We start from the raw sequence: 15,444 nt of genomic DNA on the forward strand, positions 1-15,444 counted from the left end.
CAGCTGTCTGAACTCTGGAGTTCTTCAAATTCTGAAGAAAAATTGTATCTCCAGACAGTTTCTAATCCTTAGACTTATTTGCACTAATCTTTTGAATGTATTTTTTCTCTTAGGTGTGAAGTGATTTTTATAAACATGAATCCATTAACTCTAAACTACCACTGTACTAAATCAGATTTCATGTCTCTCTGATAGATTGTGGCTTTACTCAGAGGAGCAACACAAATGTAATTTTGTCTCTAGTATAGGCTTACTTTCCTGTTGCCTAATTTAATAATCTTAATCCATACTCAAGTTTACATAACAAAATGTTCATACAAAAATTAATTTTTATTACGTTACATAGATACAGCATGCACACATCTACGTAATACTTACAAATATTAAAACTATTGGCCTAAATTCAAAGCTATTCAAGTCCTGGCCAAAGAATGAGAAAAGAAACAGTCCTTTGAAGAGGTTCCTGTGCTTTTCTTGTTTATGAGGCACAAAAAGGAAAGTTCTCACCTCTCAGGATAAGATCAAGATCCTCAGAATCCTAGAGGCTATTCCACTGCAATGTACTTGTGGTATGTTGACCCTGGCTGAATGGCAGGTGCCCACCAAAGCCACTCTATCACTCCCTCCTCAGCTGGACTGGGGAGAGAAAATATAATGAAAAGCTCCTGGGTTGAGGTAAGGACACAGAGATCACTCAGCAATACTCTCACCATTGCTGATGGGCTCAGTCTTGGCCACAGTGTCTTGGAGCTGACTTGAATTCTGCTCTCTCAGATACAGGGGAAGCTTCTAGCAGTTCCTCACAGAAACCTCCACTGAATCTTTCTGCCCAGTATAAAGTATCCGAAAAACTAGTACTAGTAACTAGTACTTCAGTTCTACCTGTGGTTGAATAAAACCTTTTCAGTCTGGCACCTATATACAATTTTACATTTATGATTAAGTATGCACATGATTCTACATATGAAAATAAATATAAAAGGGGTAAACTACAGACTTCGCAGTATCCTGTCTCCAACAGGGGCTAAAAGCAATGTCCAAAAGGACTATGTAGACAAGAAGCTGTACTTTCCTAGCTTCCTGCAGTTCCTGCTCAGACTTCAGGAACTTGGTATTTAATCCCAGCAGTGAATTAATGTTTGCTGAATATGTCTAGTTGCCCCTTGGAATTACTGTTAGCTTTTAGCACCTGTACCATTGCATGGCAGGTTCCACATAGTAACTGCATAGTGTAAGGGACTACCTTCTTTTGCTTGCTTTGGGCCAGTTTGAGAATTACTTGCTGCTCTCTTTTCTTCAGTTTGCTTTGTGGAGAAGAGTTGCAGGCTGTGCTTGTACTTGTTCTTGGAAAAAAAAAGAAAGGAGAACAAGCAGTATAAGTCATCAGCTCTCCCTCCAAGTGCTGTTTAAAAGCATGCCTATGTGTGGTTGAAATGAAAGAAGAGAGAGCAGAATGAAAATACCCACTATAGAAGCATGATGTTGCATTGCAATGATGTTTCAAATGTATTGTTCTGTCAGTTCATCAGCATATGCTCTCTAGAGAGGTGTGTGTACGTATGTGTGTAACTGGGGCTTTGCTGTTTATAAGCTCCTAACCAATCTCTTGGATTCTCAGTAGCAGTGGGGTAGTTGCCTTATGATGAATCAGAGATTTGAACAAGAGAGCTGTGCATGAGCAGTCCTTGGGGCAGGGAGTCAGCAGAGCACTGACTGCAAGCATCCCATTTCTGAACTGTGCAGCAAGCAGATAGTAAAGCATTGAATGCTGAGAAAATAACTTGGCCCTTCTGGACCCATAGGTTTCAACCTGTTATTCTGTTTAGGATTCACTAAAACTAGAGATGAAGTTGCTTTCAGGGTTGTTTTTTCAGGTTTTTCAGGTGAAGGACCACTGTTACTGATTTAAATATGAGTAGTATGCCCAGGTTCTGTTTATATGATTACAATATGGGCAAGCAGAACCCAGAGCTTGATAACATTGTCGATTCTGCTTTTCACCTGTCTTCTAGGTCATCTGTCTAGTCACTTAATGAGCAAACACAAAAGGTGATTGACCAAAAAACCCCTATTTTTGGCATCATAGCCTGTTCTGAGTAAGAGCTTGCAATAGAAATATAATACAGAGCAGAACAGGGTGGTGCAATGGGTGAAGGGAGAGCACAAGGCAGACCCAAAGTTGTACTAAGCAACTTGGTAGACAGTAGTCTTTGTGGTACAGACTGGTATTACTGTAGATGTTTGTTAAGTAGTGTTAGTCTATAGATTTCCATATACTTCATGGTGACTTTAACAGCCACTGTCACCACAAGAATCATATCTTCTTCTCTTCTTGTTCCCTGCCACTGATTCTGTCCTCACACTACCTCCTACCGTGGGCCAGCACAAGGGTTTGCATCTGTCTGATAAACTGGGTTGGAGTACTGGGCCTAGAGTAAGCATTTTTGTATTTTTTGGCGGGGGGAGGGGGTTGTTTATTTTAGAAACATTAGTTTTAATTTAGATAAGCTCCTTGATAGGGGTCAACCTGGACCTGCCCCAGTGCTTATGTCAGAATAACAAATAACATTGTGTGACAGTACCAATGAGCGGCCAAAGGAGAGCAGAGGATTGGGAGTGTTTCTGCAAGAATGCACATGAAATAACATCCTGACCTAATTTACTAAGCAGTTAGCAAAAATGCTGCACCATATGAATTATGACAGTATAGGAATTAACCTGCATAACTGAATAGAAACTAGTTGTAATCCTATTGAACATAAGAAAAAAATTGCATTTGTCCCTTCATCTTTATGGGATCGACATTTTCTTTTACACGATTTGATTTGGAGAAATAAAACATTGAACCTTGTCTGCAATTTATTGTTTGAAAGACAATCTCTCTTCAAGAATCTTAGGGTTTCCAACAGGAGAGTACCAGCATTAAGTTGCTTGTGTATAATAGAAGTTTGCTTTGTTTGTATCCAATTTTAGCATTAGTACAAGTATCCATGCTCTATTTAAGGTGCTTTTATTTATAACCAGTGGGACACAGCACTAAAACACATGCTACACGGTAGCATAACATTCCACTGATCTATAAGAGAAGTGGGTTTTGCTTTTATTTGAACTTCTTGTCTCTTTTTTCCTAGGGAACTCTTGAGAAAATAACAAGGGCTATGTTGTTGCTGTTTGCTACTTCATTGCTAATGTAATAGTGTTCTGTTTATAGAGGCATGTTTGTCACAGACAAACAGCTGTGTTTGTGCTACAGCTGTTATATTGATTGTGATCCTTCTAACTGGACAGTGTTTAGCTTCATTTAAAAAGCATGACCTGTTAGCTTCAGTGATTTAGCCTACATTCATCAAGAATAATCTTATGATAGTAATAATGATAGGACAGTTAAGGAAATTTCAGTGATAAATGTAACATGAACTTACCTTTTCAGCAGGCTCATATCTAGGTAAACAAATGGATCCTAAATTGCTATCTCAAATAAACTCAGGCCTCGAATTTTTAGATTGCTAACTGCAGTAGCTTATTATCACTGAAACTTAAAGGAGAAGCTTGCTTGAGGCAACCAGTCACCTAGCAATTGTTATCTACAGTAGTGTTCCTGATAGTCATCTCATAGTGAGGTGGGTAATGAAAGCCAGTAACTCTGCAGAGGTTGTGAGCACAGCAGACTTCTTGCACAGCATCTATACTGTACAGTATTAATAGCTGTGTACAAGACGTGAAATGGACAGCAAGCACTTGACCAGGAGACTGAGTTTCCAAAAGGGGAAATAGTTCTAGGACTAACAGAAGAGACTTCAAAAAGAACCACCAGCTGCAGTGATAAAGTTTGATGTTGCCAGGGAGCTGAGGAGTGAACAAGGCTCAGGATATTAAATTTTACAAAACATGCAAGCTCAAATATACAAATTGTTTGAGCTCCAGCTCCAAAGACACATAGATTCCTTCAGAACTGAAGAATTATTTACTTGGCTGTGCATAAGACTATGGGAGTACAGAATTTAACATATTCCTTGGAATATGCTGCAAGTGGGATACCTCTATAAACACATGGCAGTGAAGACTGTGATGTACTTTAGGTATTAATGTAAAAAACATAAATTAGCAAAGTACCCAGCTGTTAAAATTATGCTGAAGTCATAGTCTGTATTTTGTTTGCTTCTAGTTTTGCTTTTTCCCCCCCAGTCTTGTAGATAAAATGCTAGCTAGCTAATTTGAATTATTAAGACTCTTTGATTTTTGTTTTACTGTACTGAAAGCAGTAAACTTTGGATGGTCTGTCTCCAGGGGGATAGAGGATGTAACAAAATTCTGCCATAAGCACCAAAAGGAACTTCCTGGAAAGCATGAAATGAACATGGAACTATACATTTTTTTGTTGAGATGCTGGGTAGAGAGGGGAATAGTGACGTTACTAAGTGCCAAACTTAGTAAGGTGTTCCCTCTGGTGGGCAGACACCAGTATTCTTTGCCAGCTACTGCAAGGAACAGTCCAAGAAAAAAAAAAAGCTTCCTATCTTTAAACAACCTCAGAGTAGCACATTGATCAAATAACCTGTGGAACTAGGCAATTACACTTAAACTGTGTTTTATAGGGTGAATGCATTCAGCATTTTTTTTTAACAGGTCAGGAAAGGTGTTTGAGCAGGTATTAGACGGAAATGAGCTAGTTTTGCAGACATAGCTAGACACCATTCTGAGCTAACATCGACTCCTGGAAAATAGGAATTCAGTTTTTCAGTAATAACACTAAAATTAGACTTCAAAGCTTATATTTAAGGCTGATTGTCAAATGTTTTCAGCAGCTGGCATGAAATTATGGATGTTCTCAGTACAATAGGATCTTCATACCTACAAAATCCAGTTCCATAGTAGTCTTTTAAAGCTTAATATTACAGTAATCCCCAAAGAAAAGAGTGATAAAAATAAAAAGCTGTCTTTTGACACTCCATTCTAAGCATTCTCAACCCATTTCTTCAAGTCATCTGCCTTGCCTTACCATTTTATGCTGCCTAATCTCCTGTTTTCTTTGCCTTGCAGTAGGGTGTATAAAAGTCTCAGGGCTGGTAAAGCACTTCCTTTTTTTATTCTTAGGAAATAATTTAAATCTCATTTTCCTGTTTAAAAGCTTCAAGCAATCAGAGTACTCTAACCTTTCATTTGTTGCTTCTGATAAATCTCCTTTAAACAGACTCAGTTACAGTTTTCCAGGTTGCCATTCCTCCTTGGGCCATTTTTCACCTGACACTTTTCCTAATCATTTCCCTAAATACTTCTATTTACTTGTCATTCCCATTTCAGTAATGGGCAGTTGCTTCATCAATAATAAGCCACTGGTTTCATTATTGGATCAAAAGAGCAGGGTAAAAATTAGGGTGAATGTGTGACAAATTAAAGAAGGAGCCTGGGAAGTGGTTGTTTGCCTTATGTTGGGTATTTTCTCTCCCATCAGCCATTAGATAGCCACTGAGAGAGAGAGAAAAGCCTTTTGTTATTTCCTGAATAAAATGTTTGTCAGACCACTACCTTTTCAGGTTCACAAACTGTGATTGATGAAATACTCTCTAAAATGTAATTGTTTTTAACTGCTTCTGTACAAAAACATTTGCACAACAGTCAGGTTAGAAAACATGCTACTCAGCAGTCTGTAAACAAAAAGCTTTGACAGTCCAGGTCTCAGAGGAGCCTCCAGGACAATCCCAGAAGACATATCAGTTGCGACCAAAATTCCAAATAAAAGTCTTAAGATGACATATTTCACACTTTGTGTTAGATGTGCATCTTCTGATAAAACAAACAAATGCATGGGTAGAAAAACTCTTATTTGTACCTTTCAAATGCTACAAAACTAAATACTTGCAGGATGTTCATTACAGGCTTTTCATGCTTCTGACACAGTCAGTGGTACTGATTATTTGTAAATTTTATTGTAAATGTCCATAGGATTTTGTCGTGTTATTTACAGAGGACTTCAGCCCCTGCCCACTTCTAATTTTGCACCAGCTTCTAAGGGTTATGAGAGACCCATGGGTCCTTATTCCAAAGGCTGAAAAAAAAAAGTTTCTTAAGATATTTTTTTCAGATGTTTACTGTCATTACATTTAGGATTTTAATCTAATCTTCCTTTCTACAGCCTGTCACTTTCTGTCCTGTAGTATGGGTCATATAGAGGTTCAGACCATATGCCTGTCTAAGCTCCCAACCTATCTCTGGTTGGATTAAGTATATATTATTTCATTTTATATATGCTACTATTATTTATATCAATATATATTTTTATGAAACACAAATTTTGGAAATTTTATAGAAGCATTGAACATGCAGTGGGTGCTATTGTCACTCTTATTGGTTGGTCCATTTTCAAAATTCTTGAATTTCATAAGATTGAGGAGTTTGTGATTAAGCCAGTGTGGCAACAGAACTCTACTCTCTCTGTTTACGTTGCTCTGAGAGTATTTATCTTTATGAATATCTTCTGTAGGGTGCTGCCAGTAGTCTCAGCCCATTTTTTACTTGCCATGCCTCCAGCCTGTAGATTTGCAATGCTGGCAGTGTGTATGAGAACACATTAATTTTTTCTAGATAGGAACTACAGGCTTTATGTTTGGTTTTGCATTAATATATGCAAGTAAGGGACTTCCGTGTGGTGTCTCTTGCTAATGCATTGGTCCTGAAGATAGAAGCAAAGTTGGATTTTGTGAGTTTATATGTTCTAATTTCCTGAGAAGTTGTATTGTCTTCTTCTCAAGGTAATAAACTTTTGCAGGGAAGCCAAACCAAGTTTAAAGGCCTTAACAGAGTACTCTTATATGGTAAGTTTAGGGTACAATAAATTCTTTTAGGTGAGTAAAGGAGGAGTCTATCTTGTCACTATGCAAGCTTTTTCAGCTTGTAGCAGCTATTGCACAGTCTCCTAGAAAGCTTTTTACTTTGGATTATAGTGCCATGGATGCTCACAGTTGCTTCCCACTCCCAAACTTTCCCAGCTCCACAACTCTTTGTAATAAGCATGTCCTCAAAGGGAGCTGAGGGTCAAAATCAGATCTTTCAGCACAGATCTTTCAGTTCATAAATCTGTGACTCACTGTCTAACACCTGATTAAGGACAATCAGCAAGAGCAGAAGACATCTCTGGCTCACAGAGGAGTCTGTAGAGCCTAAATGATTTTGTGGATGTAAATGCCCAGGAGAGATAGCCAAAGATGTCCTACGCCAGAGAAGGTGGCTAATCATTTTACAGCAAACACTGGCACAAGGAATTACTGTATTTTAAGTTTAGGAAGCTGTACTCAAGTGGGTTCTTGTTCTGTGGCTGATTTAACTGCATGGACATAGCAGGAGATGTGCTTAATTTAGATGGAGGTTGAGAGGAGATATGATTGCTATGTGTTTGTGTGTTGCAGGTAACTACTGTCAGGGGAAAATGCTGCTTAATTTTAATAAAATAGATCTAAATTGGTAATTTTTAGATTTATACTGAAAATTAGATTAATATTTCTGACTACTAGAAGAGTCAAATTGTAGATTAGTCTTTCAGTGGGATTAGTGATAGAAATCAAATTTCATCAAGACAGCAATTTCCTTTAAGACAGTCTGATATTTTTATGGGAATTGTTTCAGGTGGTATCTGTACTTGTAAGAGACTTGTCTCCATAATCCTTCTGTAGTCTATATTCCTACTAAGTTCTATACATTAAAGAGGGTCTTAATCTCCCCTAATCAGCTAGGATTCTTTTTGAAACAATGGAAATATGTAGGTGCTTTATTTAAAAAAGTAGATAGGAGAAATGTCTCTTCTTTATCTACAGAGAGGATCGAAATGATTAATTTATACTAGAATTCTACTGATCCAATGGTAGAAGTGAGATGAGTGGAGTACCATCCTATGTAATTCACTAAATCAATCTTATTATGCTTAAAGTGGAAAATACAGTAGAGTCTGTGTGACCTCTGCTGCTCTTTTGCATTCAGTTTCTTACATTGTAGAACTCCTTCCTGTAATATGGTATCTGAAATGATGACAGTATTCCAGGCCTGGTCATACTGCCTCTTCAGAACTAAGTAGTAATCCAGTTGTTTAGACTGCATTTGCCCAACAGTGCATTAATAGTCTGTTGCAACCAACAATTATTCAGTAGTCTGGAAAGGATGAAGTTTCAAGTGGCTTTGTGACTTATGTGGCCAGCATCTGTGACAATAGGTGCTAACATGGGCATCTTTTTAGTAGAAAATGGACTGAAAAGACCTTAGTGATGGAGAAATGAATGTCAGAAGATCAGAACATAACTGATGATACATAATCTTTGGAAGACTGAACATACTCTTTTGGACCATAGAATTCCTTTCCCTGCTCTTGTAGGCAATCAAGTATCTTATATGTTTCTTAACAAACTTCTGAATTAATATTTACTGCCAGCATCTAATTAAGCAGAAATAATAGAAAAATTAGCTTTCTTTATTACAATTAATCATATTTAAAGTCTTGTGCTGCAAGAACCAGTTTAAATTACAGACCCATTAAGTAACTGCAATTGCAAATGGACAAACCATTTGTATTTCATACATCTAAAATATATAGATGCAGGAAAACTTAATTGCTCTGAGATTCTAGAGGTTTGTATGAGACATGTGCTACAATCCAGCAAACAATGCAGAAGTCTTCTACTTCAGTCTGTAATAGGTTCTAATCCAGAAGATGAGCTACTGTCTAAGGAATGTGTGTACTTATCTCCCATTTAAGCAGTGATTTCCTTCTAAATGCAGTCAAGGAAAGAGGAAGTGCTACTAGACAAAGAAGAGAATTCTAAGCATTCTTCACTAGAAATAATTACTCTTTGTTTTGATAAATCATACTCTGTGTATTGCTAGAATAGAAATATAATGTGTTTCTGTTACCTGAAAAATGAAAGAAAAAAGTGTGTAATGCACTGCAGTTTTTGGCTGGTTCACAGAAGTTGTTAACAACTCAGGAGAAAGTACTGACCAAGATCCTGTTGAAGGGTTTGTTTCCTTGATCAAGGATCAAATGCTAGAAAAATAATTTTATACTGGATTAGTTTTGCAGGACACATAAAGATGTTGTGATATATGGTCCCCTGATTCATGTCAATATGAAGCAGTGTTGGAATCTATATGAATAGCTACCTTAATATTGTTTTGTTAATATAAGCCTTGTATTTTTTGTGATGCTGTTTGTTTGGAGTTGGAAACTGCTATGACACATAGCTAAGCATTAAAAGCTGAGAAGGACCTAGGAGGGCAGTTGCAGCATGACTTTTTAAATAGTAGATATTAGCAGGAAGAGCTTTCATGTACAGTCACAGTGCATATGGTAGGAATAGGAGAGAAACTGATGGAATATGGAATCATGATACCAGTTGGTGCAAAACAACAAGTATCTCTTAAAATGTGGTTTGGGTCTTTAGAATGAATTGGAGTGAAATAAGGTAGAGGAAGCATGAATGCTGTGAGGATTCTAAGATAAGAGATACTGCAGTGACTTTTGTTGGAAGATAGTCATTACATCTTAGAGTCTTAAGAGGTCGTGAAAACGGAAATTGCAGTAGCCATGATGAGAGTTAGTAGAAGCGCAGATAAGGACACTTGTAGCAGCTGATATGCTGACACACTTCTGTTAATTCACATCTTTCAAAGCCTTTCCTCTGCTAAATATAAGAAGTGGATTAAAGATCAGTACATGATAGACACTGGTTACTTTACTCATTTCCTGCTTCTGCTGCCAGTTGAGTCAGCTGCAAAAATCACACTGAGAAAATACTAGCACCTATAATGGCTTTTATTGAGCAAAGAACTTTGCAAGGGGCTTAGTACTGCATAGCTTTAGTATTGATCAGAATCTAATAGAATTTTTAAATTTAATTTCATGAATGTGACTGGGAACTCAAACTTATGTGACACATGATTAACCTGCTATAGAATATGTCCTTCTATTGCGTTTCAGTTGGAGTTCTCTGAGTTCATAGACAGCCCTGGAAAGAAGCACCATTTATTTGAATAATAAAACTTGACTTTTATGATTGTGATAGTGCTTACATTTGATACAAAAATATTTAAAGATAAACTGAGCAACTTATATTCCGAAAAAATCTGATTACAAGAGATTTTAGTCAAGACAAGAGCTGAATTGCACAGTGACTTTGCAGATAGACATGCAGATAGATACACAAACTTGCTTAGTCTCGTGGGATCCAAACAGTGTAATAGTTTCTAGTATTGAAGAAGTAGGAAAATGTAATACAAGTCAAATATAAGTCAAATAAGAGTTTGTCTTATATCAAAGCTATCTAAATGATGCAAGCATAGTTTTATCGACATGTAACTATTAAATGTAATAATCTATTCAATTACCTGATATTCTTTTAATAAATAGTTTTTCCATATTGTCAGTGGGAATGCATTTCCACTTCTTTCACAAAATATTCACGACACAAAATATCTAAATCAAGCACAGCAATATTTAGTTCGATGTTTAAAGTAATTTGGAAAGCAAACTTTTTTATTAGTAATAAATACAGATTCTGTGAACTGGAAATGTGGCTCAGAAAAAAAAGCTGTATGCTCTTTATTTTATATTTATCCTAGTTTTCCCATATACATGTACTGAATCTTGTAAGCTTGCTATGTTTCCACAATTCAGTGTATTCCTGTGACATCACACTTGTTGAAAGTCTTAAAAGCAGTACAAAGTTTTTGTATCATTTTATCAATTTGCTCTTCTGCACTAGAGAAACGTAAATGTTTATCAATTAAGCTCTAAAATAAAACCATGTAGCAGCATACATGTACAAGACACATAACTACACTATGCATTGTTTGTCTTTACTTTAGCTCTAATTAATTTGACTATGAAAATGAATTTTTTCCAAGCCTTGCACAATTTGAGTAAGCAAAGGCAATGATGAAAGAATATCAGTTCTGATCAGAATCAGCATCAACTAATGGTTGTCCTCAAAATTTTATATCTGTTACACTGAGCCTTTTTTTTTTCCAGGAAACTATGAAATTCAAGAAATTTACAGACTGATTAAAGACCTTGACTCTAGGATTAACTTAATTGGGGTATTTAAGTCCTTTAGTTTTTGAGTACTGTCTCTCTTCTGGAAGTTAAGGAAGTTTTCTCCCTGTCATCTTACTGTGGTCATTTCTTAAGAGTCGCTCAGTGCACAAATATTAAAGCCCATCAGGTTTTAAAATTTCCTCTTACACTCTTTTCTCTCTCATTCTCCCACTCCTCACACCTTCTTGTCTTTAACTTCCTTCTTGTTCTGGACTCCCAGTTGATTTTCACCTCACCAGTGCACTCTCGTATTCTGTGCACAAAGAATGTTGCAGTCCTTTAAGGCATAACTTTCAAAACTGGAATCTGATGTCTGATTCTCTGCTGTGATCTGTTTTTTCTACCATTTCATCCCTGTTCCAATTAAGCACACACAGTTCCAATGAAACACTTGTAGATATATCAGAAGGTTGTCTTCTATTTAGTGAATTTCAGGTTTTGGCACCAATATTGTCATGAATGCCGTCAAAATTTTCGTTGTTTTAGTTTTCATGAAACCTCTCCAAATGTTGTCTTTGCAACAATTATAAACATATGTTTGTAAAATATCTGGAAATATGCACAGAAAAATTTGAACCAGCCATATAGCATATTGACCCAGAAGGCATTAGCATATATCCATACTCCCTCATATTCTCTGAACCCACAGTAACTGAGACAGCCTTTGCAGAGATCTTGAGGAGCAGAAGAAGATGGGGTCTAACTTTATCCTGTATCGTGAAATGATAGACATAGTCCAAACTAGGGCTGAAAACTTGCCATTGTAACACAGTATTAGTATTGTCCATGCACTGAACAATGTTACAGTTGTCAATTGTGATATATTCTACATTCCATAACTATTGCTACCTTGCAGAAAAAAATTGTCCTTTTGTATTTAGATTTTGGCAATTTGAAGCATTTCCAGTGCTACAGAGGACTGTATCTCTTGAAATGAGAAGGCAAGAGGCAAATAGGAAATTTACACTGAAGTTAAATATAAACAATCTAGAATGAATAATATCTTGTAATGTTAGTTTTTATGAAGAAATTTTGAGTCACAAAGGACTAATTTTTTTTAATTGAAATTTAAATTCATATTCATTGGTAAGTATTTACTAAATAAAATATTGCTTGTGGTTATTATGGAAAGTACTGAATACACTGAAGTGTATTTAAGTACATGTATGTAAAGAATCATTAAGCTACTATTCAATAGGAAAAAAGATGAAATTCTGATGAATATTATGTAGTTTAGCAGAGTAATTCTAGAAGAGAAAATTATTTGCAATTGAATCTCTATTGAGGATTGGTATCTTAGTTGACTGATAACAGTTGTGAATTAGATTTTCTTGTTAAAGAGGATGTAGCATATTTTGTAGCATTCCTCTGCAAACTTAACTTTGATATGGATCACTTTATGTTTTAATCATTAAATCATTATTAATGAAGTAATTCATAAGTACTGCAAGAGGTTAGAAATGGCTGAGGATTTCAGTAGTAGCAGACTGGACAACCTTTCAGAGCTATTATGAATCAAGAATTGGCAGGTTTTGTTGGCAAATCACTGAGTGAAAAAATAAACAGGATATCAAGGTTATGAACTGTAGTAATGAAAAGGAGGGTGGAGATGGGGAGTAAGAGATGTCATACAATGTAGTTGATACGCTTTTATCTTGTCCAGATTCAATTTATGACTGAGCATTCAATTACAGATGTCAGAAAAACATCAGTAGGATGACGAGGAGAAACCAGAGCCAAAATGCAAGTTAGATAGTTGCTGAAGTAGAGATAGGAGTAGGAATAATATCAGCAAGTGAAGTCAGTCTGCCTGCTTTTCTGAAGCAGAAGGGAATTGAGAGATTTTCCATGTTTGTGTGCCCTGCTGTCCTGAGCAATCCCTCGTTCCTCATCCTATGACTGCTGACTCCTTTCACACTGGGACTTGTTTCACTCTGAGCTGTGAGGCCAAAATAAGGAAAAAAATGTAGTCTTAAATGATGATTGATTAGGGCTTTTCTTTCTTGTAAAAATAAAATGTAGCTGGCCACTGATTCCAGGACTGTGTCATGACAGTGGTTACAAAGTACATCAAAGTCAGGGTTTCTGATCTCCCTGCTGCATTAAAAATAAGCAGCATAAAGGATTAAGATATTTTTATTAATTATTGTTTGAAATGGATATGCCCTTGCATAAAACAGAACTAATAATTTCTCTATTTCCACACAGCAGAGGCAACGAGAACAGGGTAGCACTACGACGACAGACCATTCTCCGGGAGAAGGGGAGGAGGCAGGCCAGTCGAGGGCCAGCATACATGTTTAATGACCACTCAACAAGTCTTTCTCTTGAGGAGGAACGCTTCCTGGATGCAGCAGAATATGGAAATATTCCAGTGGTTCGCAAAATGCTGGAAGAATGTCCCTCACTCAATGTGAACTGTGTGGACTACATGGGACAGAATGCCTTGCAGCTGGCAGTTGCCAATGAGCACCTGGAGATCACAGAACTTCTGCTGAAGAAGGAGAACCTGTCTCGGGTGGGGGATGCCTTGCTTTTGGCTATTAGCAAAGGTTACGTTCGGATAGTGGAAGCCATCCTAAATCATCCTGCATTTGCTGAAGGCAAGAGGCTTGCATTGAGCCCTAGCCAGTCAGAGCTCCAGCACGATGACTTCTATGCATATGATGAAGATGGCACACGGTTTTCCCATGATGTTACACCAATCATTCTGGCTGCTCACTGCCATGAGTATGAGATTGTCCACACTCTGCTGAGAAAAGGAGCTCGGATTGATAGGCCACATGACTATTTCTGCAAGTGCAGTGAATGCAATCAGAAACAAAAGCATGATTCTTTCAGCCATTCTAGATCCAGAATCAATGCCTACAAGGGTCTGGCCAGCCCTGCTTATCTGTCTTTGTCCAGTGAAGACCCTGTAATGACTGCCTTAGAGCTCAGCAATGAGCTGGCTGTGCTTGCCAACATTGAAAAAGAGTTCAAGGTGAGTAGATGGATACTGATTCTGACAGACACAAAATTGCAGGTTAAATCAAAGGTTTTTCTCCCATTCCTTGAGCAGTAAGAGATCAGCATCATCTCATAAATCAGCAGGATCATGTGGTAAAAAATACAATAATAATAATATAATAATTGTATAATTGTTTAACAGAAGATTTAAATCTGTGGAAATGTCTCATTGCTGTGTGCTAATTGTAATTCACGCTGCTTATGAATGTGCCAGTGAACTAAATTTCTACTTCCTATCAGACAGGATAGTAAAGGAGGCCCTTCAAACCCGTGGCTGAAGCTGGTTTAGGGCAGGAGAAGAGGGAGACTACAGTGGCATTGTTTGGTCACTTATGGCAAGACAAATTGCATGATTCTATTAAACCGTCACACATTCTCATTATTTTTTCATAGTTAGACTAGAAGCTTTCTCACTCCTCACAATGTATTCACAGAAAGGACTCTAAATAAATGTCCTTCTCCTTTTTTAATGTGCTGCGTTTTTTCTGGTATTTCTATTCACCTCTTCCTCTTTTTCACTTATTTGTACTTAGTTATATGTGAACTCTGTGAAGCTGAAGACATTTTCAGTGTCAAACAGAATTGTTAATATTTCACAAATGCATGATTTTGAAAAAATAAAAATTAATAGTCGACACCCAGGCCTCATAGGTCCTTGAAGCATGAATGTTCTTTGTTTTCTTTTGTTACATAGATACAAAGGAGCACAACCTACAGAAATACTTATAATAGTATATTTTTGTTAAGACAGTAAGAATGTAAGCCTTTTTCTCTCAAAAAATGCAAATTCAACCCTTGTGTAAACATTGCCAGTATTAATTGTAACTTGGGTTAACCAAATCCCGTAGACTTGGTGTGCCTTATGGCACCCTGTTGAAAGTAAATGCTACTGTGATAGAGCAAGTTATGTGAGCATCACTAGCATGAGATCAAACCACCTCCAAAGCAGTAATAGAACTATTTCTGACATTGAGTTAGGAAGAGTTTTAAGTTGTCATGATCAATATTTAATGTTAATCTTAGCAGTGGCACAGTTCACAAGGCCATGAACCTGTCTCTACTCAGCCAGCCTGAGCTGAGATGCTGCAGTTCTGAATGAATGACTCCTGACTCATGCTTATAGGTGTATCTTTGTGGCACCAATCTGTTGTAAGGAGCTGAAATATTTCTTGGAGAGGAAAAATGAAGAGGAATGTGCAAGGTGATCTTAAAACCAGCTGCTAAATAGCCAAGATTGTAGCAGAGGAGAATTTTAGTTTATATCAATAAGACAAAATGCTGAGAGGACCATCTCAGCTTAAAGGCAGAAGATGCATATCTGCCCTATGAAGTCCCTGGCAGAAATCCTTAGGACCTCA

The 15,444-nt window shown here is 37.1% G+C and overlaps 1 protein-coding gene across 1 annotated transcript in view; it reads left to right on the forward strand.

Annotated features, from left to right (window-relative positions):
• The first annotated feature begins 13,289 nt into the window (after positions 1 to 13,289).
• Positions 13,290 to 15,444, forward strand: part of TRPC6 (transient receptor potential cation channel, subfamily C, member 6) — a 33,808-nt gene continuing 31,653 nt past the window's right edge. The window contains exon 1 of the mRNA XM_009074380.1: positions 13,290 to 14,060. Within this exon, the coding sequence (XP_009072628.1) occupies positions 13,374 to 14,060 (687 nt within the window). The 5' untranslated portion in view covers positions 13,290 to 13,373. The remainder of the gene's footprint in view (positions 14,061 to 15,444) is intronic.

This window comes from Acanthisitta chloris, unplaced genomic scaffold, assembly GCF_000695815.1.
Source record: "Acanthisitta chloris isolate BGI_N310 unplaced genomic scaffold, ASM69581v1 scaffold9755, whole genome shotgun sequence".
Classification (NCBI taxonomy): Eukaryota; Metazoa; Chordata; class Aves; order Passeriformes; family Acanthisittidae; genus Acanthisitta; species Acanthisitta chloris.